The sequence below is a fragment of the Anguilla rostrata genome, chromosome 13, assembly GCF_018555375.3.
Source record: "Anguilla rostrata isolate EN2019 chromosome 13, ASM1855537v3, whole genome shotgun sequence".
NCBI lineage: Eukaryota > Metazoa > Chordata > Actinopteri > Anguilliformes > Anguillidae > Anguilla > Anguilla rostrata.
The window spans coordinates 14,992,099-15,017,481 of record NC_057945.1 but is presented as its reverse complement, the minus strand read 5'-3'; the positions used below and the strand labels follow the sequence as shown (position 1 = coordinate 15,017,481).

The following is a 25,383-nucleotide window of genomic DNA, read 5'->3' as shown; positions in this document are numbered from 1 at the left end:
AACAGACAGGAATCGACCTACTTTAGCTTTGGATGAAAGTAAACCTGCAATGCTATATACATTGCAACAGAATGACCTATAATGCTATTTCTATTCCACAAGTCAGACACAACAGTAAAAACCGTAAAAGTGAAATAACACAGCAAGTGTAGAAAACTGTCCCATCTTTATTTAGCTACAAAACTTTCTGTTTTAGTACAGCAGTGCGTGGTACCATTATGAAGCTATAAATGAATCAGTCTGTCTGGAGTTGTTAACTTTTTGTTCAAATGGTCCCTTTGGTCTACTGAGGTGATGCTGGCCATCATTCACTGGTCAATATATCCAATGTAAAGACTATAATGTGTAGTATTTTCAGAGGTATTTAGTTATACATTTGCCTTGTGATTATTATTATTTTTTTAGTATGCACCAAATTGCTTGCCTTGTTTTTCTATTTATTTAATTTGTGATGTCACAAACTTTTAGTCACATCTCCTATATTTTTCAATTTCTTGACTACGTTAGACAATTCTTCACGCAAGTTCCAACTTTTTAAAAGTCACTGAAACAATACAGTAGCTTAATGTAATTCTGCTATTTTGGACGACGTGTACCATGAAGATGACAGTTTTACACCAAGAGATTCGGAGATCAGGTGGGCTAGGAAACATTTTATCTTCTCAGCCAGTTTCCACCCAGGATTGTTACCCAACATTCAGGAAACATAATGGAAAGAGCCAGGTCTCCTTATGTGAAACCATACATGAATTCTAAAACGTAAAAAAAAACACTGCCGATGAAAAATGTGCCATAATGGCTTATTTTTCCTCCAAGAAAATGGAACCCATTTGTGTGGGGTAGACAAAACAACAGGTAAATAAATGAAACGTTCTAATTTACATCACATATCGACAGTGACATCTGCATGGTGTTTCCCTCGCCGGCTCCCGTTCCTGTTCAGATATACAGTGAAGCTTGAATTGTTACGACTGCTTCGCTGTATGCATTATTCATTTGTGGCTAGCATTTCCTTCGGTGTTAAATTGGAAAACAGATCATTATTGAACAACTGGATACCTGGAGTGCCACTTTGTGGTATGACACGTTATGGGGAAATAGCAGTCTTGCAGCCTCGTAGGTCGCACAGGAAAACAGTGGGAAATGGAAGGTCTGAAAAGCCGTCGAATGTAAAGGTTGACAGGCTTATGTTTATGGTGGTGCTAGATCTTTTTTTGAGTTGGTTCCCTGCATTGCCAATTGCACGGGTAACAAGGCATGTCGGAATGTTTTCCAGTATTCCGATATCGCATCGATGAGACTGAAGAAATCCTTTGCCTGAAAAAAAATCTGTTCTCACCGAATCATTTTGAACAACCAATAAGACTAAAACAAAGATATCGACATCAATCTGCAGAAAGTTTTTTTTTTTAAAAACCTCTTGGATGCAATTTTCTCAAGCAATAATGGTCTGAATTCAAGATGTAAAATAATAGACTTTAAGGTCTGCTTAAGGGGGTATTGCATTTGTCTGGTTTCCTGAATCTCCCTTATCACAAAGAAATTGTAGAATTTGTTGCAGATAGTAACTCGCTTTTGTCATTTCAGTTAAAAAAAGAGTATTATTTTGCAATTTGCGTAATTCTGAAAACATTATTGATTCATCCCATCTTCGGTTTCTCTGGGACTAAATGATAACCCAGAAGGGAAGATGCCGTTGTGTGGTGCACTTGTGGCACATGTGCTTGACAGGGTATTGTAGGAACATTAAATGAACACATCCTGAAATGGCCTCGTCACGTTACCAGACAACCGAATGTGAGTCGAGCCTAAACGCTCCACAATATTCTCAACACATTTAGGCCTGAGTTTTTGACTCCCTGACGAAAGCTTGATGCTGAAACGCATCGGAGTTTGTTTTTAAAGGTTTAATATGACCATGCCACAACAATAAAGGCATTTCAATTGTTAGAAAAGAGAGTGCCTTGGAGTTTTCTTTGATTTTGACATTTATGCCTGTGCTTGAGCTCACGGGAGGTGCAGGGAGTGACGCCGAACGCGTGTGCCGTTTGAGGCCGCCATTTTCAAACGACGGCTGACAGCCATGCGCGTGACGCAGGCGCCGTTTCCACGGCCGAGAGCCGCGGCCCAACGCACGCAAATTTGCACTATTTACACTAAAAAATCTATTTTTTTTTCTCTCGGCTTTTCTGCTCTGCTGTGGTTGCGTAACCTCCGTTCCGTTGTTTCCATGCCAACGTCCTCAGCGAATGGCGGTGGAGGAGGCGCAACAGGTGGGTGACGCCACCCGGCTTCAGATGTAAGGTCAGTTGCGGGCTGGGCCCCATGTCCCTGCTACACCTTTTCTCAAGGCTACTGAACAAAGAGGCCTGTCAGTTGCAAGTTTGCGGCAGAAAGAGAACAGGAAACGTAGGCGGTTTTGACAAGAAAAAGGTTTCACCTTCTGGTTATCAAAGTATCACTCTTTCTCATCGGTGTCTAAGTTTAGACGCCGCAATATGAAAATGCTTCAAACGTGTCAAATGCTACCCTCAGAAATGTGAAGCTTGTTCTCCGAATGTTCTCCTTTTTTTAAACACCGTGCGAAAACATGAGGGAAACGCACGGCGTTGGCTCTTGTTTGCAAACTCATACACAGCCACCGAACGCTGAACACTGAATGGGATGTGTGGCGTACAGTCACATTTACTGCATAATTTCTTTCCCTTTCATCCTTGGGAAACTGATAGAGAATTCACTCATGCAGGAAAGTCAAGGGTTGAATGTCTCGAACGGTCACAGTTCAACAGAAGAAGGATGGTGCCATGTACTGTACAGATGGACCTTTCCTGGAAGATATGTGCCGCTAGTATTTAAAATTATTTTTTTAAAGACTATTTATATATTATCAGTTCGCTTTTTGAACAGGCCATACCAGAGTAAGACTCAGTTTCCGAGAGCACAAGATAAAACAATACATTTAATATCATTATGTAAGAGCTAGGTACTGTACCAAGATTGATTGTACTTGCATTGCATATATTGACCTATGTACAAATTCAGAATGCAAAGGGGGTGGGGGGCTACAATCCATAAAACTCTCTTGTATCAGAATACAATGGAATGAATGTGTCACAAGCAAGGACTTTGAAACGAGACATACAAGGGCATGTATGAGTCTCCATTAAGCATATTAACCTGAAAGAAAGTGTATTAGCATGGTTAATGCATTAATTATGTTTATTACTGATGACTGCTGTTGTAATTTTTGTACTCCCTAAAGAGCATTTGTACCGACATTTCGTGCCATGCAATATTTCTGGTACATCATTCTATGTTGATTTACAGGAATCTAGAGAAAGGAAGGCAGGCATTTTGAAGACGGAGGCCCAGGTTCTTGGTAACCATAGTGCCCTTTCTCCTTCAATTTGAATGGCGAATTTAATCAAGCATTGCATTGTCGCTTGTGATGACATGAGCCAAGATTAGATTGGATTGCAGCTTGTAATGCAGAGGCTGATGAAAAAAAAACCAAAAAAAACAGAAATGTCCAAACTTGCAGAAGGCAAGAAGTGTTCAGTTCACACAAATGGCTTGAGGAAAATAATTGTCTTTAACCATTTGAGTAGGTCTACTTCTGTTCCAATCTTCAGTTTTTTTACTCTTTTTAACTGAATTAAAATGACTTCCATTTTCCATTTTTTTTAAGTTGAAAATTTCATAAGATTGACACTTAGGTTTGCAGAATAATATTTGCTGGTTTGATCCTTAAAATCAGACAATATTTCTGTGTTAGAAACAGCATTTCTAAAGCTGATTAGAAATATTGTATACCCGGCTGATCACGGTCTCAACCTGATCACTCATCTCTAAAGGATGACTAAAAGAGAGAACCACAGACAGGCAATGCTTTTCTGTCTCGTCGTAATCTCTATGTGCCAAACAATTGACCACAAAATGTAAATTAGCCAGAATGCATGTTCAGCTTGTGATGTTTAGCTGAAAATTGGGGGCTGAAAACTTTTCTTTAAACTGATCACTGGTCTCAACCTGTATTCATTCGTTTTCCTTCATTAAAAAGTCTGTCAACGATCTGACTAATCAATTGGCAAGTAAACACACAACGTCTTTGCATCATGTTCAGGTGATTAAATGATAAATTCAATTTAGAAAAATCTGTTTGAATCACTAAATACACTTAACGAAAAACAGATACACCACTCTGCTAACTACGCATTCGCTTTCAGAATAACCAGCAATAACAAAACCTGTACTTCAAGATCGTTTAAAATCTTCGCATTGCAGATCTTTACTATGAATATTATCTGAGTATAACAAGTAATAAAAAATTATTTTATCACTCGCTAAATGGCTTAATCGAGGAGAGCTTGCTATATCTGATGGTATTGCATATCTGGTGAATTAATCACTGTATTGATAATCCAGGAAAATGACTGAAAACAGGTTGAGACCAATAATCAGTTCAAGGCCCCACCAACTTTCAGCTCACCAACCGCTGCTGGACTGCATAATATATTCACTTTGTACAACCTTTTATCCAGGATTTATTTACTACCTGCCACCAAAGTTTAAGTACCACACTTTAGGCCGATTCACTTAGAAATCAAAACCACAACCATGTGGCTACAATTCCAATTCAATGCTATATTACCACCATATTAACTGAAAAGGAAATTACCTTCCTACACCATTAGTATTCTAAGGTATCATTTGTACCACTTCTTCATAAGTATTTAATTTGAGCACATGTTCATAGCCCAGTCATGTTCTGGACTTTGATTGCAAAGCAATAATCAGCATCCAGAACCAGTGGAGAAATTTCAAATCGTCTCCACCACATTGGCGTCTTGCCATTTGAAGCATTTTAGATTCATAGCTCATTTATCTGTGGAAAGCCACAGTGTTCCAAAAAAAGAGCATTTGAACTTGCAGCGTTACCTTTCAGTTAATCTCCACACCCCCATCCCACCACCACTACCACCACCATTTCATAAAACTCTCAGTCTTGCGCATTTTTAACCAATGAGGCAGAGTGAGAGAGAAAGAAAGAGACACACACACACACACACACACACGGAAATAGAGATAGTGGAGAGAGAGAGAGAGAGAGACAGCAAGAGCTACAATACACAGAAAATGAGTGCAAATGAGTGAGAGAGAAAGCGACAGAGAGAGAGAGAGAGCTTCTGTAGAGAGAAAATGAGTGGGGGAGAGGGGGGGATGTTGGGGGGCTGAAAGGCTGGGGGAGGGGGACTGTATGGTGTAATGGGTTAGTTTTAGAATAACTGCAAAGGTGAGGTTTTGAGCTTACATCCTGATGCACACAACACAGGCACCGCTGTTATGACACCTTCGTACCTTAGCCGTCTTCAGAATAAGGATTCAAAGAAACCATTGTGCTTTCAGAATAGGACTAGCAGCCAGAATATATGTTACTATAGCTTTTTTTCTTTATATAATATGTCGATATGACAAAATTTCTTGTTGCCTAATTTGCCAATACTACATTATAGTTTAGACGCAAAAGACAAAAACGGACATGATACAAAAGGGTTCATGATACCAATGATCCAAATGCCAAATACAACTCCTATGCCTCGGTAGTAGATTGCAGGCTTACTAGGTAACTTAAAACCAAGGGGGACCAGATTTCCTTGGGTTTTAGTTATATGTAGTGCTCTTTTCTATTTCACTTGGTCTCACACAGAGACCGCTGACCTCTTCGTTACCTGTACATTCTGTTCCCATTGCAGAGTTTGCTTTGTTACCCACAATGCATCACGGTCCATGATGATATTGTAAATAAAATACATAACGCCTCATTGAGCTGGCTGGGCTGGGGCTCGTGTTAAATGAGTTGACATAAAAAACACTGCATCGGGCATGTGTGCGCCAGGGAAAAATGTGTGAAAGCAATTTCTACTGTTAACCACGCGCCCAAAAGTAATTACATAATCACGTTTTCTCTCACCTCCCACATGACCTGCGACTTCATTCGCTGCATCAAAAAATGTTTTTAAAAAATAATAATGTAAATGCGCACGACAGGCGAAGCCATTTTTTTTTATTGCGTTATAAAATTCATCTCAACAACTTGATAAGACGAGCGTGCATCAAAAACAAATTCTTTAGCCTAATTTAATTAGGTTCGTCGTTTGTTCTCCCCGTCTCGGATTTGGCACCAGCCATCTGTCTGCGAGGGTTGTGCAAGATTAATAACATAATGGGGTGCATCACCGCTGCTGATGAGTCTTAATGTGTGTAAACCGCGCTACCTACTTTTGGGGTTGCTCAAGAGATGCCTCACACAGAGAAAACTTGGGAATCATATACTAAGTGCACTGTATGTCAAAGTGAATACGTAATTTAAGTCATTTTAACGATTCGGTGCATTGCTGACTTGAAACTGATTGTGGAAAAACAAAGTTGTGCAATAACAACAATGATGCGCATGTGCGTGTGTGTGTGTGTTTTTGTATGTGCGTGCATGAGTGTGTGTGTGTGTGTGTGTTTTGTATGTGCGTGCGTGCGTGTGTGTGTACAAATAGATATGATGCATTACACATGCACAATACTGACGCAGGCACGTTGGAAATTTAGCGAACGCATGTTTAATAGCGGCGCGATCAAACTGATTCGTTGTTGGGCCTCGAAGACGAGGCTTCCCTTAGCAGTGGGCTACCAGCTCGCGAGCCGGTCCTCTGCGCCGCTACCGCGCAAAGATTTTCACACGAGAAACCGCGCCCCCGATACCTCTCGGAATTCACATCACAGACATCTCCTTCGGTAACACGCGTCCGCTTTAAAATTCATAACTACATTTTGAAGAATAAAAGGGGCCTGATGGAATGTTCCCAGTGAGCTTACTTGAGCAAAAATACAATTCGCTTCGGCATATTTAATAACCATAACCTGGGTCTATAATACATACAGTTTTTTTTTTTTTTTAACCAACTGAAAGGCATGCCTTAGCATGAAATGATAGGTCATAATTCTACCCTTGGGGGAGGCTGGGGGGGCAAACTGGTAGATTGGGCTTGCCATATGATTTCTTTAGGCTTCCCATTAATCTGAGCCACTTTCAATGGGAACAAACAACCTTGATGGATTAAGGTGCGATGAGTCGCAGCACGATGACACAAGCGCCGGTTCTTTTTTTTCCAGTCTCGTCAGCAGTTAGTCAAATATTTGATTTTACCTCTGAAACCTGGGCTGGATCCGGTCCCATAGTGATTTCACTGCGTCTCCTTTTCCATTGGTTTACACAATGCTGAGGCCGGTGTCACATGTTCTAAATAATAAATAAGGTTTTAATGCTCACTGTTCAACCTCGACTGGGAGAAAAATGTTAGGCCTGCCTCAACTGACAGTGGCTCTCAGTGAGGTTTGGCATGGAGAGAAAAGGGGGGCGAGAGAAAGGGGGGGGAGAGAAAGAGAGAAGGAGAGAGAGGGAGAGAGAGAGAGAGAGAGAATTAGAAATGGGACAGAGGATGGTGATGCTTTCCAATATGAATCTCTCAGCTTTAATCAATAGTGCTACAGTAATAGAAATCTCACTCTCTCTCCGACTCGCTTTCATTCTGCTTTCCATAGCATGCTCATTACGGCTGCACTCAGCTATTCTGAGGTGTGTGTGTGCATTCAAGAAGTGCACGCATACATTGTGTTTACTGCCGTGTATGTGTGCATATATATGTTTTTGTGTTTCTGTGTGTCTGTGTGTTTGTGTGCATGCATAATTGTGGGTTTGTACTGTATATGTCCACCATGCACATGGGAGTGCATTTGTTTGTGCTCCCATGTTCTTATAAGCATACATGCTTGTTTGTGTGTGCCTGCTAACGGCTTTGTGTGTTAGCACCTACACGCATGTGTGTGTGCGTGCATGTGTTTGTGTGTGTGCATGCACGTGTGCAGGCTTGTGTATTTTGTGTTGGTGGGATGTCCAAGGCTAAATTAGGTCATCTGTGCTTTCAACCCAGGCTGTGTTCATTCTCATCTCACTGAGCACCAAAGTCTCCTTTGTGCAGAGAAATGCACAGATGAAGAGTGCCCCCTGGTGTTCACGAAGAGACACACTCAATGCTGGGAGTAATAAAACCAGCCTTTTTCCATCAACATACTTTTTATCACACACTTCTTGCTATCAGAATGGGAAGCCCATTTATATTCATAAAATATGAGTTTTGCTACTGCTTTGGAAAGTTTCAGAGGAATCTATTGAAATAAAATTGTTCTATATTAGACTCAATCCTTAATATTTCACAGCAGGCATGGGATTCATGCTCCCATGAAGGACAAAACTGCAGAAAAGTTTTTTTCATACAGAAGTCCCCAAATAAGATAAACAGAGATACGTACACAATAAACAGGCTTCTCATTTGGCATGTGCTTGAGCAAAGCAGTAGCTATTGTCCAAAATACGAAGTAATACAACTTTTGACTACACAAAACTTCCATTCAAAGTGCTATAGCACCACCTGGGTGGTGATGGGAGCATTGCAGGTCACAAAAATACAGTATTATATTGACTGCATTTAAATGGACTGCATTTATATAGCGCTTTTATCCAAAGCGCTTTACAATTGATGCCTCTCAATCATATTATACATTTTAATAAGGGATTTTAGTTTTGAACTTACTCAGTTTATTTCTTTGCATATACTGTAAAGGCTAGCATAGTTCCATTAATATAAACGATTCAAAGCACACATGTTTAGAATACTGTGAAATGATGAGGGAAATTTAAAGTTAAAAATAATAACGGTGTTAAACTGTTATAGGTGTCGCTGTATCTGGTGCATTGCTAACTTTCTTCATTGTTCAGAAATTAGATGTGTAATGTATATTTAAGGGCATCTGATAACACCAAATCTATTTTGAACATGAATATCACATATAGCAAAGCCTACACACTGTAAGTTGGTTTACTATTTAAATTATTTAACTGGTAAAGTCAAGGTAGTCTCTCTTTCATTCAATTAGACACATTTATTGCACTATTTTTGCCCGCAACATCAATCAAGATGTGTCATATTATACAATATTATTCTTTTCGCTGTCCCTGGCAGTATTCAACCATGCCTTCCATGTTAAATGTTAATTTTGTTGATTTTTATGGGAATTTATCACATTTCATGTAAATTGTTCATGTAAGCAATTTCCATAATAGAAAAGGTCGACCTCTGATCAAGGTTCAGAGTACATCAGTAATCCAGCATTCTGTGACAGGAAGTATACTTAAAATATTCTTGACTTCTAAGCCGGGTTTTTTTTTTTCTTTTCTTAATTTTTGTATGATTAACCTAAGAATACCAGCAGTAAATTGGAAAGCATTCTACTGTAAGTGGCAAAGTGAAAATAATAGCCACGTGGCCTAATCACTTGTTCATAGATGTAGCGTAGATTTTTCTGCATTTCCCTTTGGGAAAATGCGTCTTCAGCGAGTATGGAGGAGAATATAACTGATTCAGCTCGACTGAATTGCACTTAAACGTTTGAGCGAGCGCTGCGAGCTGCCGTGGCGAGCATGTCGACGCCAGTGGAGTCTTTTTTGGTAAAAACATTAGAGAGCCTGAGGACTTTCTGAAGATCAGGGACGGGAGGCTGTTTCTCTCTGAACGGATCTGCCGTCGCTCCCGTTCCCAGCCGCGCGGCGCGGCGAGCCGCTCTCTCAGATCCCCGCCGGAGCGAAGCCGAAAGGCTGTCGGCGGGGCTGTCACGGGCGGAAAGGGTGACATCACAGGTTAGCATCCTCTCGCGGCTACGCCGGCGCCGCGGTGCAAAAAGCGCCGCCCCAGGGCACGGTGCCGCACGCCGGGATCAGAGGCCGCCCGCGGGGCCTGGGAGCGAGAGGCAAACCCAGCCGCACTCAGCCGAAACCCGCGAGATTCGCGGAGGGAACCCTCGCTTCCGCCTGGCTTTGAGCCTCCGCCGCCGCGCGCAGAACGAGAGTGTTGTCATTGGCCGGTCCCCGCGGTCTAGCATCGATTCCGGCTCCCTGCGGGGTGGTGCGTAATTGGCCGCGGTGTCGCTCCCCGCGCCCCCGTCGAAAGGATGATCGCGTCTCGTTGCGCAACAGCGACACCGTCTGGTCGGTCGGGTGCCTGCGGGCTGCCAGCAGGAAGAGTGCATCCTCCAGGCAGTGACTGCGTGAGCTCAGCTGGCAGACTGCGGGCTGACAAGAAGCAGTCTGTTTAGCATAAAATAAAAAAATCTCTTTAGAAAACGAGTAATTATCTTAATTGGGGTATTAACATGTATTTGATGAACTACATGGTTTGCTACCGGCTCTTCCACTGTAAGGAATGAGAAGAAGGAAACATGCATTATGGTGGCGAAGTTCAGTTGGAGGTTATGAGCTTGTGGGCTTTTCATTCACTGAAATATGATTGCTTGGCCTATTTTGTGGTCTGCAGTGATAAATCAGGTTTGGCGGTAGGATATTTAAAAAATACTTTTGTTGTTATATTTGTAATTATTAAAAACTCAAATTTGTAGATTAACCGTTACAGAGGACTATGATGCATTATATTAGCACAGACTGTGCCACTGTCATGAGAGGTTCCGCTCGCCTATCTCTTCGGCTCGTCCGTGGTCTAGTACCTGGTCTAGTGCAGTTCCTTCAGCCGCCATCTTGTTTGTGTGGTCAGCATTTCGGTGTCATGTTTTTCAAAAATATATAAATAAATAATTCTGCATATTCAAAAATAGTTATTTTCAGGTGTCCACGGTAAAGTTAACAATTCTCTGGATGAAGCCGCAAATGGATAATTAATAGCACAATTAGGCAGTGCTACACCTCCAAAAATTTGAGAGGGGGTGGAAATGGCTGGTGTTGATGTAACGTTCTCACTTCTGAGGGTGGAAACATGGAGGCGGAAGCCAAGGACCACTCAGAATGAGAGAACACTCAGTTTCTTACATAATGTGTTTTATAGTTAATAATGCCAAAGTCAACAGCGGTTATTAAAACGCAGCTACGTAAACTAGTGGGGTTATCAATTATAAATATTCTTCCTGGGATGTGGAGCTACTGTTGCCTTTAAAAGCAACAGAAGGTAGGGCATGAATAGCTTGTGCTGAAATTAATTAATGTGTTTTGGACTTATCGCTTAAGTTATTTCATTGCTGTTCTAAAGGCACATTAGGAAGACCTGAGAAGCTTTAATTATTTTCAGTGCTGGGATTGGCGTTGTAACTACCTTAACTTTATCTGATGTACAATTCAGCCAATTCAACCACAACAGTCAGGGTCTTCTCCCTCTGACTGAGAATGTACCAGTTGCTGCATCTTGGCTCAACCAACAAGCCCACTCTTGCCTATCCTAAGATCTGAGCACTTACTCTGGGTTGAATACCCTTGAATATACTCATGTCGCATTTAACACTATACTCTCCAATCCATTACGCTACTTATAGCTTGATAATTTCAAACTCCCCTCTTGCATAATGGCACTTAACATTATGTTGTAAGATTGGGTAATGGCACCTACTACCAGTTGCGACACTAATAGCTATGTATCGTTCATACTCTTGTATGCACTTTCTCGGTTGCTCTGGATACGAGCGTCAGCTAACTGACAAAATGTAAATGTACATATTTGAGAATCAGCTTATTAATACTCATTAGAGCTTTGACTCTCATTCCATGTTAATTTAACAGAAAATCAATCTATAAAAAGTAAACATTCTTGACTTTCACATACCACGCGCTAGACTGACTACTGGGATAGTCTAGTTGTATAAAAAAAGATTCAAAACCAAAACAGCTGTGAGTACTGTATTTGTTCAGCAGCAGTAGTAGTGTTCCAATATCTAAATTACATAACATACTATTGGAACAGCAACTACAGAAAAGAAATACACTACATGGCCAAAATTATGTGGACACCTGACATCCAACATCTCATCCAAAATTATGGGCATTAATATGAAATTGGTCCACTCTTTGCTGCTAACAACCTCCACTCTTCTGGGAAGGTTTCACAGGGATTTACTTCCATTCAGTCAGAAGATCATTAGTGAGGTCGGGCACTGATTGGGCGATTAGGTCTGGTTCACAGTTGGCTTTCAAATTAAACCCAAAGGTGTTGAATGGGGGTGAGGTCAGGGATCTGGGCAGGCCAGTCAAGTTCTTCCACACCGATCTCGATAAAACCATTTCTATATGGACATCGCTGTATGCCCGGGGGTATTGTCATGCTGAAACAGTATAGGGCCTTCCCCAAACTGTTGCCACAAAGTTGGAAGCACAGAATCATCTAGAATGTCATTGCATTAAGACTTGCCTTCAGTGGAACTAAGGGGCCTAGCCCAAACCATAAAAAACAGCCCCAGACCAAGGGGTATCCAGATAAAAGATACTTTTTTTAAATATAATATATATTATACACTAACAGTAAATGAAAATGCATCACCGACATCTTTACTGAAACCACAACGAAGAAAAACTAGGGTTATTTTCCAAAAAAGTTATCAGAAGCATGGCTATGAGGACTTCAGCGAGTAGCACCAGAAGCTGTCTTTTACACACTGCCTGGCCTTCAGTGGTGGCGTGGCCTCCACGGGCAGCGATGCATGCAGCGTGGCGCCGTGTCATCAGCAGAGCCTGTGTCCTGGTGGTGCTGGACCAGCCTGGAAATCGTGCTCTACTGGCTGTTCATTCTGTGTGTAACTTCTCTTTACTCCGCAGCTCTAATCTGTACGTGATGCTCTTACACTGTCAACTGTTTTTGACTTAGTTATTAGTTCCCTTGGACAAAATGGCACCCGGATTTTCACATCTTTCCATTTTTCTCTGGGTGATGCATTTTCATTCACTGTCAGTGTGTTTGTCGTGGTCTGATATTAAGACATAGCAACCCCTTTCTCTGATGCGCAAAACTGCGTGCTTTACTGGCAGGCTGTATACTCGGGGGGGCTCCGTATACATTTACACAAATAGACTAGAGCTCGAATTATGAAAATGGCCGACACAATCTTCTTGTTATTATTCCTCAACCTGCTCCCTGTCTGCAACTTGTCTAAGTGTAAAATGTCTGTCTGTTTTCAGATCAAAATCGATTGGACACAATGGCGATGGATCTTAAAAGCCTGATTGGTCTTTTCTTTTTTTTTTGGTGAACTAAGCACCAGAGCTGCTGAGGAGATTGTGGCCTGGTTTCCATGACAACCCCATGTGCACACAGAGGAGGGCTGATATGGTTTTGTACTGAGTAGGGGGGGGGGGGGGTTGAGTATTCTCTGTCATGGAAAAACAGCTACTAGACTATAAAGAACTGAAATGTCTCTGGGTGACACGAGATGAGATTTTTTTTTCTATAAGCCATGGTAATATGCACGCATGCACATATGTGATGCTAGTCACGCACTTCATAAAGTACAGAGCCCGCACAAACACACACACACATCCACACACCCTCCTATGCTTCTCATAGTGCCCAATCCGGCAGTTTTCCAAGTGAGGTCCTTACATTCGTACCACTCAGGACTCCATTTTTCTTTTCTCTCCCAATAAATTAAATTAAATTAGATAACGATAAGAAAATGGCGACGAGTTGGCTCTCTTAAATCCTACTGGATGTGTGAATTAAGAAGATCTCATTCACAGGAAACAATGTGTGTATTAAAATCCTAAAAATAACCCTGCATGGTTTTAGTCTAAAGTACAAAGTGAAAATAAATATCAGTTGTGACTGAGCTAGCACATAGCTGTGAATCAACACGGCGTAACCATGTTAATTCACAGTATAGCCAACAAAATCAAGTAAAATTTAATATTAATTAGCCTCAGCCCTTGGGAATGTAAATAGAAGGAAGGCTGAGCCACATCAGACAGATGGGTTGTTAAAATCACCAGTCTTGTGTCCCTCTCAGTAGCTCTCCTTTGTGCCCTCAGCTGATTGTTTTTAGCCTGTGTCAAAAAGCGCCAAAGGCGAGTACTTTGCCTCTCGTTACCTTGGGCCGGAGACTGATATGAAGACATGTCACAGAGCTTACGAGCCCTGGCTGTGGGTTCAGAGTCTGAGGGGTTTCCTTGGATACAGACTCTCGAAGAAGGCCTCGTGTAGTTCCTTCAAACCCTCTCCCATCTCATTCAATTTTCCTGGAAGATTTCTTTTTGCAAAAAAAGAAAGTTCCTCACTGAGCAGACCTGTGTCAGGTCACCATCTTTAAAAAATACACATCCATTTTTAATCCATTTTTATTTTTCTCACACTACCATGCTTATCTGTACCCGTCTCCTCACTGCAGCCTCCTTTGCCAATTTTAGGAAAAAAGGTTCTGTTCAGTCAGGCAGCCACTGTCGTCAAATTTAGAATCTTTATTAGCAATCATAAGCCAATACAATCATGTTTTGTGCAGACCTGGGTCAAATACGTATTTGCTTTGGATTCAAATACTTTTCTGTGTTCTGTTGATCTTGCCTGGTGTGATTGAGCCTGCCAATATGACCAGAATGCAGGGTTTGCACTTTTTGAGAATATTTCATTGGTTCTCAATACACCAGACAAGATCAGTAAAGCGTAGAAAATATGTATTTGACCCAGGTCTGGTTTGGTGGCATGGTTCTGTTCTCAAGCATGCATGGATAAGGCAGGGAGGGCAGCAGCAAATCGCCTTAAAGGGGGACACATAGCAAAGACCCAGCACCAACAAGGACCATTATTAACTGTTGTTAACTACAGGATAGGTTTTTTTGGCAAGAGTGCCCTCCACTGCATTACATTACATTACATTATAGGCATTTAGCAGACGCTCTTATCCAGAGCGACGTACAACAAGTGCATAGGTTTCATGATGTAGAGGCGCAAAAGAAACACTAGAGTGAAGTAAGGATCGTAGTGCCAGAAGTGACCACATCGATCAGGACTCCAACCCTGTAGAGTAAGCTTGTTCAGCAAGCACCACTGCGCCACCGTGTCACCCATACAGGGTAAATGATAAACACATGAGGGAGGAGCTGGGGTGGTGGTGGGTATTTAGACTGGCAGTCTGCAGCAAGCAGGTTTATACTGGCACAGAGGTGGTAAAAGTACTCAAACATCATACTTGAGTTAAATTAAAGATACAACCATAAAATAATTACTCAAGTAGAAGTGCAAGATATCTATTTTAAAAAGAACTTGAGTCAAAGTCTCCAAGTGTCTGGGTTTTTAATGTACTCAAGTTTTCAAGAGTACAGTTTGAAAAAAAACTATTTGCAACAAAACAAAACCGACCATTTTATACAATGTCTAACATTCCTGTAGATTGTAAAGATATAAGGTGCCACATTGCCAGTTGAAAAAATGTGCAGGCCTGTTTGAATTCTCTAGTGCCTCTTGTTTTTCCCAAGATGGGAAATACAAATACACCAATACAACTGTATTGTAAACCTAAGTATACCTAAAAAAAGTGAACTTAATTTTCTTTTTGAAATAAGACTCCCCCTACAAAAAAATTTAAAAAAATAAAAATAAAAAAAAATAAAAAACTAGGAAACTATCTAAACTCAATGATAAATAATTTAACAACATAAACTCGTCATAGCTAAATTAATTGGTATGACTGTCATATGCATGTCTGACCCAAGCCACTGACTGCACATTTACTCTTCATGTGCCCTCCAACAAGGTAAGGCAGGCTGTAGCAACATTGTTTCATTCCTTTGAGTCCACGCAAACACAATGTTAGCCTAATGTCACAACCTAGCTAGTTTATGTAAGTTTAAAAAATGTATGGTCATCCCAGCAATGAACGCGCTGTACGTTAAAGGCAATCACTAGACTATCTTTAATTCTAATTAGCTTAACGTTTTGTAGCAAATCCCATAGGAAACTCCATTCATAAATATTTTCATGGTTATGTCGCATATTTCGCGGTCTCCCGTAGGGAAAGGAAGGCCATAGGAGGACGGTTAATTGGTTGATTGGATGATGAGATCACTGATTAGGTACTTGATTGGGGAATTGGCTAATGATTATGGGCTGCATGAGGAATGCGTTAGGGCTGAGCTCCCGAGGAGTATAAATGAGCGCACCTGGGGTGCAACGGGAGGTTTTTCTTTTAGTTTTGGACGAGAGGCGAGCTGAGAGGGGCTGCCTCCAGGCTCATGAGTGTTTGGACGGTGTGATTTTTTGTTATTTTCAGCTGGTTTGGTTATTTTCATTTGTTGTGTGAGTGCGATGTTCAGCGTTTTGTGTGCGGTGTACACAATGGCACACAATCTCAATTAAGTTCTACCGGCACTACTTCTCTAATAATACAATGTCCTGTAGATGGTGGTGTCACCCAGCTTTATCAGCCGGGTAATTAATAAATTAAAAAAATTAAGAGGGGGCATGTTTTCACGATGTTATACCAGCCAATCCAGAGAAAATTTGGCTGACAACCAACCATACAGAATGTACCTAGTAAGGACAGTTGTGATTATAAATGTATTTGAGTACATTATTTATAGATGTAGTGGTGTAGAAAGTTATAGTTGCTAATATTGTTTATACTCAGCAAAACTACAGAGTCGCCAATATCCTACTTAAGTGGCCTAGAGTAACGACTGGCAGTGTGCAGCACTTGTGTGTCCAGGAGAAAACAGTGAAATGAGTATGGGAGGTAGGCTAGTTTCGTAAAGGCTGTCGGTTCAATAGCCTCGAGATGACTACTCCAGCTTCAGTTTCATTTGTCAGTAATGTTCTCATATGGGTAACTTCTCTTATTCCTCATGTGTCTTTCCTCTAAAGTTGTGAGCAGGCCTGTTTCTTCAGCAAACATACAAAATCAAGCTGCTTATCTGTTTGCCTGCACAAGTGTCTAAGAGGGAGTCTTTCAGCAACCAACCGTTTGTGATGAACACGGTGCAATTTCGTGGTTGGTGTGCCGAAGACGGCGTCGTCGCCGTTCGGAGGCCTCTCGGTTCCTCTCGCCTCACATAATGGCGAGACCCGTCGAAAGCTCGCTGCTAATATATTAGAGATACAGATCAAAGCGTACTCTGAATCAGGCTCCCTCTCTGTACAGGCTTCGGCGTTTTGTATGGGGAAGGTTATTTGCTGTGTGCTCACACGGGGGGTAGATCTGAGGATTACAGCCGCCACGGCTGAAGCTCGCCGTTGAGCGGCTGCAGTTGAGATGGCTCAGATTCGCGACTCATTTGACACAAGTCCTTTATATCAAAGGCTCATTCAGTTGGCCCCTGGAAACAGCAAGGCGGTGATTTGACAGAAGGAAAACTGCTTTGGAATACTGTAGTAGTTCTTACTGTCTTTTACTTTCTATTGCATTGTGTGCTTCTCAATACTAATTATGCCTGTATTTGTGATTAATTACTTAATATGAATAACTTGTCATGTTTCCAAAAGCTTTTTCATCAGCTCTCAGTACAGTCAAACTAATGAACCATACTCAAAATTTTCATATTTCCCTGCCCTCACAAACTATATTGAATAAAATAAATAATAAACAGATTTCTCATGGCTTCCTATCAATTCATTTTTTGAACATTATCTCACCTCAATCAAGAGCATGCACAATGCATAGTAGAAGCGATTGCGCTGAATGTTTGCTGTGCGGTTATGACTGAATCATACGTCAAAACTTTGGGATGAATTGGATGACAGTGCCATATTTGCAACTGTAATAAAAGCAGAATAAGCCAATGCAGTTTCTATGCACCCCACCCTGTGCAAGGTTGACTGAGGCATATCCAGGATATTCACATACTTGTTAACTGTGAAAGAGGCCCAAGCATTGTCACATTGTCACAATCATCAGTTGAATGCCGGATGTCACATGCAGAGTGAATGAATGGGGTACCATGATGCATTCTGGGTAAAATGACACAAGGATGTTGATTGCAACCTTGTCCAGGAAGCCATCTGACTTTGAATTATCATAATACGAATAATACATTTTATTAATGTTGAACCCTCCAATCTGAAATTGCTGTAGAGTGGAGGGGGAAGCTCACTTTGTCATCCATTAATATGTAGCACCCAGCAAGACAATGTTTAAGACTAGGGAATTAAGACAGAAAAGGTGGGAAACAAAGTGGCCAGGATGGAATTTTGGAACCCTTTACTTTTTGTGACAGTAGCTGCATGTGAGCACTCTTTCCTGTAATTCCCCCCGTCCCCTCAAACCCCCCAGTCCTTTGAAAAATATACCTAAAAGAATTTAGCACAATGAATTAAAACCTTTTCTATTCCACTCTTACCTGTCAGACAGAAGCTTTTTTTAAGGCACAGCTTAAAAAGCACGACTCAAAATTTAATCACAAACCAAAAAGCAGACAGACATTCGTTTACACACATCCATAGCAAGGTCAGTCTCGCTTTTCAACAAAATGCTAAACTATATTCAGTCAGCCCCAAAACTGTGTGGAGCAGCTGTTCTGTTTATTTTTTCCAGCCTGCAGTCAAGAAAAGCTAGTGGTTTATGGAATTACAGTTCAGGGAAGCTGGCAAGTTTGAACAGCACACCCACAGACACACTCTGCATAACCAAACGTCAAACTGATATGCTCAGTACTGATGGTACGGAGTTAAGTGATTTAAATTGACAGCAACGCTGCCATTTGTTCCCCCACTGTTTCTCTTTCCTGCATTAGCTGGGTAACCGTTTCCAGCACACATTAGAAGGCACCGTTGAATTTCCCTGCGATTATTGTTGGGAATCTGTCTTTTTATTTGTCAGTTCTTGAAGACCTGAACACAATAGACCAGGGTCTTTTGTACACTGTATTTCTAACTGTAGTAAGAAGCATTAGAATACAACAGTTTTTTTTTTTTTTCTTTGAATTTTAAAATGTGAGTGTAGCAAAATGTGAGTGTAGCAAAACGAGTACACACACACACACACACACACACACACACAAAACACTTTAAATAAATATTATGCTATTATGCTCATTATTTTTTAAACAACACATAATTTGGACAGAAGCACTCCTCTACTGCTTTCAGCCTGGAAATATGTTTCCTGTTGCGATGGGTTTTCATCCATAATGAGCAGAAAGTTGACTATGACGATTAAGCAGAATATAACGATCATAAGGTTGCTCGTACTGAACGTTACAAAATTAAGTTGTGTATGATTGACAGGCATATGTCCTTAAAGTGAGTAAGTGCTTCCTGGTAAATCTAGGGGATAGCAATTCAGTGCAAAATGAGATTCAGGACTCTAATCACAACACAATAAAAGGTTAACAAATCAAAAGTTTATTACACTTTTATTTACAATCAACCTTGCAAGGCACACTGTGTTTTAAATTAGAATATACAACACTTGTCTTTTCTTTGAAAAGCAAAAACAGTTTTAGTTTTAAATATATATTCATATAATTTTGTTGGGCACTGTATAGCACTGTATAACACTGTATAGAAAAAGCTTCTTAATGCACATTTCAGAGTCTCTGCCAGGCCAAAATCTTGCAGTGATTGAATATAAGCATACAAAAATGGGGTTTCAAAAGCTGTGTGATGGTTGTGGCTGGCTTAGTTTTTTTTTTTTTTTAACTGAGCTTTAATTTCAGTTTTATCCAGAGGTTTTAGCTCATTTTCAAGGGAGCTATATTCCGTGACCGCTAGAGGACAGTCTCGTGGTTTCACAGATAAGTCCCCCAATACAAAAACGGCAACAAAAAAAAAATGGCAGAAACATCGGAAACATTTTTTTCTCCTGTTAATGTCGCACACTATGCTACATGCCTACTTGTAATTAATATTAAATGTATGCTTAATGGTTTTATCCGTGTATGATAAATGTGATACATTTGTCTCATTAGTAAAACTATTCTAATGTAGCTTTCAAAAGGGTGCTGAGCAAATTATGCTCTTGAAAATGCGTCCATTCATTTTCACGTTGAGATGACAGTAAGCAAATGGTGTACAAAATATAAATTCACACATTTTATTAAAAGGCGCAAAGAGTAAGGCAAATGACCAGAGTGAAACGATTGCTGCCATTTCAAACCTGCATGGAGACCAGATTAAATTGATATGCATTTGGCTTGCTTAAAAAAAGACTGAAAGTTTGAGAGAGGTCACAAAAGATGGAACGATGCGGTTTTTTTGTTTGCGCACGTGTCCGCATTGAAAACATGGAGCGATGCAAGAATCGACCCAACCTTGGAGATTGGGAGTCACATGTTCCACAACAGGAAGAGTGGAGGCATATAAAATTTCTCTCAATCGGGTATATATGTATAATATCAGGGATGGATTAGGCACAATAGGGTATTAAATGTATTTATAAAGATATGCTGATGCAGAGATGTTTAATATACACACATGGGGGGGGGGGGGCAGATCTGGGAAATTTACAATGAAATGATATGGTTTAATACATCTGTAAATTCAACTTGGCAATGCAAATGACAGTTTGTAGTTCCTTTTTTCCAGTGATTCTTGAACGAGCATTTTCAGGCTGGTCCTTCAGACGAAGGAGGAGCCTTGCACAGTACTTTTCAGTGTTTCCCTTGAAACGGGGAGGAGTCTCCTGGGTCTTCAGAGCCCCGCCCCCAACAACCACCAGTCCAAGTTCCGACCACCCCACTTCTCCTGGCTGATGATACTTTTTAACATCATTATCTCACCCCTGTCCCCCTGTCCCCCATCCCCATACCCACATCCCTCCCACCAACCCCAGGGGCTATACGGCTGGTACCTACTGTTGTCATGCCAACAGACCTAGCCGCTTCACCTTTGCGGACAGGAAGGAGTGGATGATGAACACAATGGTTTTTGGGCAGGAGTGAAGATCCAGTTGCTGTTGCAAGAGAACAAAAAGAACAACAAAGCCATATCATTAAACGCACAAAAGAACGTTGCCACTATGAGCCAAAATATGAGCCATTATCCTCGCAATTAAATGTAAGTATCAGTTATTTGCAAATAATACAGCTTGGATAGTTCAGCGATCACCACATTTAAATGGCCAAACTATGCTTATATGCATAGACAAAAAGCTATTTCTTTTTAAGGAAATGTTGATTTATTCCAGACCAATGCTTTGCCCATTTAAAGACCAATTTAGAAAGGCGGCAGTAGCACGTAACTAATGAGTAAAATTACTTTTGTGGCACTACCCATTAAAAACCCCAGGGTACATTAAGTTTTCTTATCAAGCCAGTATTAGTATGATGACACAGAGAAACTGGCCAAGAAATAGCCTACTGGCCAAAAAGAATTTTATTCTAAATATTAGCATGTTGTTGCTATATACATAAAGAATGGCTCATGAGGGTGGTTGTAAAGGATAGCATTAATCTTTGCTTATTGAATCCGAGTGCACATATGGAAGTTTGTATAGCAGTCGCTTTAGCGCAAACGGTTTCAATAACAGAAGAGGAAGATGGCACCCGGCCATTCTGGCTGCGCTGCATGTTTCAGACGTAACCAAGATAAGGCAGTTTCTCACTAACTGAGGGACCGAGAGAGATTCGTATACCATACGCACTCTGAATGCTAGCTGCCCGCTAACCGCCATCTTTCTACCCCCCGGTTAACTCAGTCCGCCTCCCGCACGCCCGAACGGGAGCCGGCCACACCCGGGAGCGCTCACAATCTCAGCCTCCGGGCCGCCGAAGTCCAGGTACATCATGCGGACGCCGTCGTCGGACGACATGCGCAGCTTCTCGAAAGGCCGCTGGAGCAGGACCGTCTTTGTCGCGCCCGCCTCCTCGGCGAAGATGGTGAAACCCTCGTCGATGTGGACTCCCAGGGTGCACTCCTTCCCGTTCCAGACGCAGGCTGTGGGGAGGCGAGGCACGCAGCGTGAACCCGTCTTTCTTACTTCTCACCTTCCTATCAAATGGTTTTTGAATGCCTTATTTCTCTCCTTTTTTTCTTGCTTTTGGAATGTCCGATTGTGTTTCCTTACTGTTTCCCACAACTGTGTAAAAAACGTTTTCAGACTGCACCTCAGTGTTTCTTTTTCTTAAATGAACCCTCCTCTCCCTTTATTTTTCAGGTACTGAGGTGCGAACCTTTATGGTGTCACTTATTTGATGGTAACTTGCTTTTCTCTAGCTCTAGTGGTTCTTGCTTATGTGGAACCTATTTATGTAAGTCTCTTTGGCTAATACATCTGCATGTCAAATGACTGAATTGTAAGGTGCATCTCATGGCTGCAAATCCCTGCAGAGGTTTGGGTGAATTCAGGCCAACAATACCGAAGTTCTGGTTGGATCATGAGCTATGAAAACGGGCAATGAGAATTAGGAGGCACATCCACTCATCTACATGGCCTTATGAATAATATTCTAATAAGACTCCTGCGTGTTTCACACCATCTCCTCACATGGAAACAGTCGAGCGTCAATCACAAGGTTAATTTACATATCTGACTCACTTTCCTGCCTTCAGACAGGAATAAAACATAAGTAACTCCCACACTGCCATAACAACCATTTCTGCAAAATGCTTTCATTCATGAAATATGTGACATTTCCATCGCCAACTTATGCAAGTCATATCATTTGTCACATTGGATGAAATAAAAATATGCACTGACATCTTTATTGAGGCCTTTGAGTTAATCGTGTAGTGCTCGTGTGACAAATCAAAGATTTGATAGAAGGACAACCGATGTCACTCATTGGAGAAACACGGCAGTAAACAAATATGAACAGCAGAGGGTGCCAGAAGCATGAATGTAGGTTCCCTGTCTGTTAAATGCAGTAAACCCGAACGTTGTTTTCCTATGTGTGTAAGCAGCGTTAAGGAGCGAGTCCGTACCTGTGGTGACCTCTTGTATAAGCTCTGCAGCGTTGTGACAGCCTTCTATCAACACGTGGGTCCAAGTGGAGAGGTCTTTGGCTGAATCTACCCGGAACACGTGGGTCTCCACCCCTTGCCTGGTCCCGGTACGGAGGGCAAAGGACAGCTCTGCGTCTTGGATGGGAGAGCTCTTCCCTGGGCCCGAATGAACCAACCTGAGAGAGAGAGAGAACAAAGTGATGAGGGGACAGAGTAGAAAGAAACAAAGGAAAGTGGGGAGGGGGTAGGGGGGATGAAAAAATGGGAGCGGGAAGGAGAGAGAGAAGGACGGAGACGGAGGAATCCTTCATTAATTTACGAGGGAATAAACCTTGCATTAGTCAATCACCCGCCTAACTTTCCATTGCCTTAACAGCCCAGTTACATGAAATCCCTCTTTTTGCCAACAGTAATATGGGTTCTCTGAGTGGAGCCATATGTTCAGTATCTATGGGCGTAAAACATCACAGTTACACACAAAAAAACAACAGAGAAACAGTAGAGTGGAGGTGGACCACCAGTGACTGGACTGCTGGGCTTGCTGAGCTACATGTGTATCAGAGTGAGACTGCTGATGTGGGGGCTGACCGGGGAACAAGCGTGCAGGTACAAGGGCTCACCTGGTGGCGATGAGGGGGTGGCTCTGGTCAGGATTGCCGAGGGCCTCCTTGCTGTCCGGAAGCGCGTGGTAGAGGACCAGGTCCTTTTCGGTCAGAATGGCCAGCACCGGCTTCTCTGGCCCCTGGGTTGGCTGGAACGAGGGGAGACCGCATGGAGTCAGACCCAGGGGATTACGAGTGTACAACTGGAAGGAAAATCTTCCTCAACCCCAACCCTCATCCTCGATCATGTGTTTTCGCCAACACAAAGGCACATCACATCATTTGAAGCACATCTAATGTTTTATTTCTACACAAACGCACATGCACACACCACACACACGGACATGTACGCACACACACGCACAGCAGGCACACACAACACACACATTACATTACATTACATTTATTTAGCAGACGCTTTTATCTAAAGCGACGTACAAAAGTGCATTTCATGATCATGAACAACTACAAAACACAGGTTCAATAAGATACGATACTCATTTTGTACATCTATTTCTAGCCAAGAACACAGTTTAGTTCACACAGTGAACACTATTCTGACCTAACTTATGGCAAGCCAAACTAGGGAGATACACGCACATGCACACACACACACACACACACACACACACAATAACACATTCTAATAAACTTCCACTGTTTTAAGCCTCTGGTGGTCTGTTCCATGTTTGAAAGTAAGCGTGTGTTGTGGTTCTGGGAATCTGGAGTTGATTCTCATTTTTAAAAACGAGGAGTGTTCCAGCCTCTATTTGAGCTCATGGGCATTTACAGGAATTTGGCTAACGGATCTCAGCTTTCAAAAGTCTGATGTTGAAAGCTGGGAAGTTTAATGTTCTGGCAGCTTCCGAGCAGGCCAAACTGGTTTCATCCCAAATCCTTAAAACGTGGGTCCTGCCATGGCACTTTTTCATCAGTCTCATTGCGTTTCGTCCCTGTTAGCTGTACGAGGGAGTCAGGATTATGCACGTATTTCAAAAGCAGTATTTTAATAAAGCTGGAATAAACCTGGAATGCTTGAATGCGGTCTGCCATTTGGTTCGGTTCCCTTAATTGTTTATCTAAAGTCATTCTTTGGACGGGGGGAGTCTATCCAAACAGCAGTGCTAAATCAGTTTCTGATTGCGTGTTAATTCGAAACAGGCCTCTAACCACCCACAGCCATCTATTTTAGCACATCAAAGTGTAAGACATTTGTAGAGACTTTTAATACGAACTGCATGTGATTCTGCTTTGTAGTTCCAGGCCCCTAGCTCTCACTGAATACTATGCAATAAACAGGCCCATTCAGATACATGGCTTAGCATTTCCGGTAAATATTTTATTTGTATTTCTAACTACTATAATGCAGCATATATGGCATACACAGTGAATAAAGTCATTGCGTGTTATTGTTCTTGGTGTTACTGTTGTTGGGGTTTTTATTGTTGCCGGTGTTGTGAGCATTCTGCACAACAAGGTTTGCCAGGTAAGCTGAGGTAAGCTTCACTGTAAAGTGCTTTCAGATTGCTAAAGGCACAATATAGAAATTAAGCCTGTTATTATTATTACTATTATTGTTATTACCTGTTCGGATAGCCAGCCCACATGCTTCACCTCCTTTCCGTCCTGTAAACTCTTCATCTCCTCTTTGACTTTGGGGAGGAGAGCAGCTGCCCCCGACTGGATTTCATTGTACCAGGACAGCGCCACGGCCGGGTCCTTGGCCCGCAGGAACACGCAGGACTTCCTGTCCGCCGAAATCACCTCAAAGTACCTGCAGAGAGGCGGAGAGGAAGGACCCCACACCGTATCACGGCACTCACTTAGCATAGCATCCGTGACATCCGTCAAAAATATCTGTCTATTTCGGCTTATGAACAAGAAGGGACAGGGACAGGCTCGTGTGTATATACATACATGCAATTAAATGCAAAATTACTGGGACACTTGCACAATTTGTGTTGTTTTGGCTCTGTATTGAGTGTAAAAATGGCTGTAACTCCTACACAGATCACCCAATAAGGATGTAAATACGCTCAAGT

The 25,383-nt window shown here is 41.8% G+C and overlaps 1 protein-coding gene across 1 annotated transcript in view; it reads right to left on the bottom strand.

Moving 5' to 3' along the window:
- Positions 1–19,178: 19,178 nt before the first annotated feature.
- The window catches only part of snta1 (syntrophin, alpha 1), a 29,290-nt gene continuing 23,085 nt past the window's right edge, over positions 19,179–25,383 (bottom strand). Inside the window, exons 5-9 of the mRNA XM_064305306.1 lie at positions 24,926–25,115; positions 23,360–23,490; positions 22,719–22,915; positions 21,544–21,731; positions 19,179–20,748 (exon numbers count right to left, since the gene is read on the bottom strand). Coding sequence (XP_064161376.1) covers positions 20,656–20,748; positions 21,544–21,731; positions 22,719–22,915; positions 23,360–23,490; positions 24,926–25,115 — 799 coding nt within the window. The 3' untranslated portion in view covers positions 19,179–20,655. The remainder of the gene's footprint in view (positions 20,749–21,543; positions 21,732–22,718; positions 22,916–23,359; positions 23,491–24,925; positions 25,116–25,383) is intronic.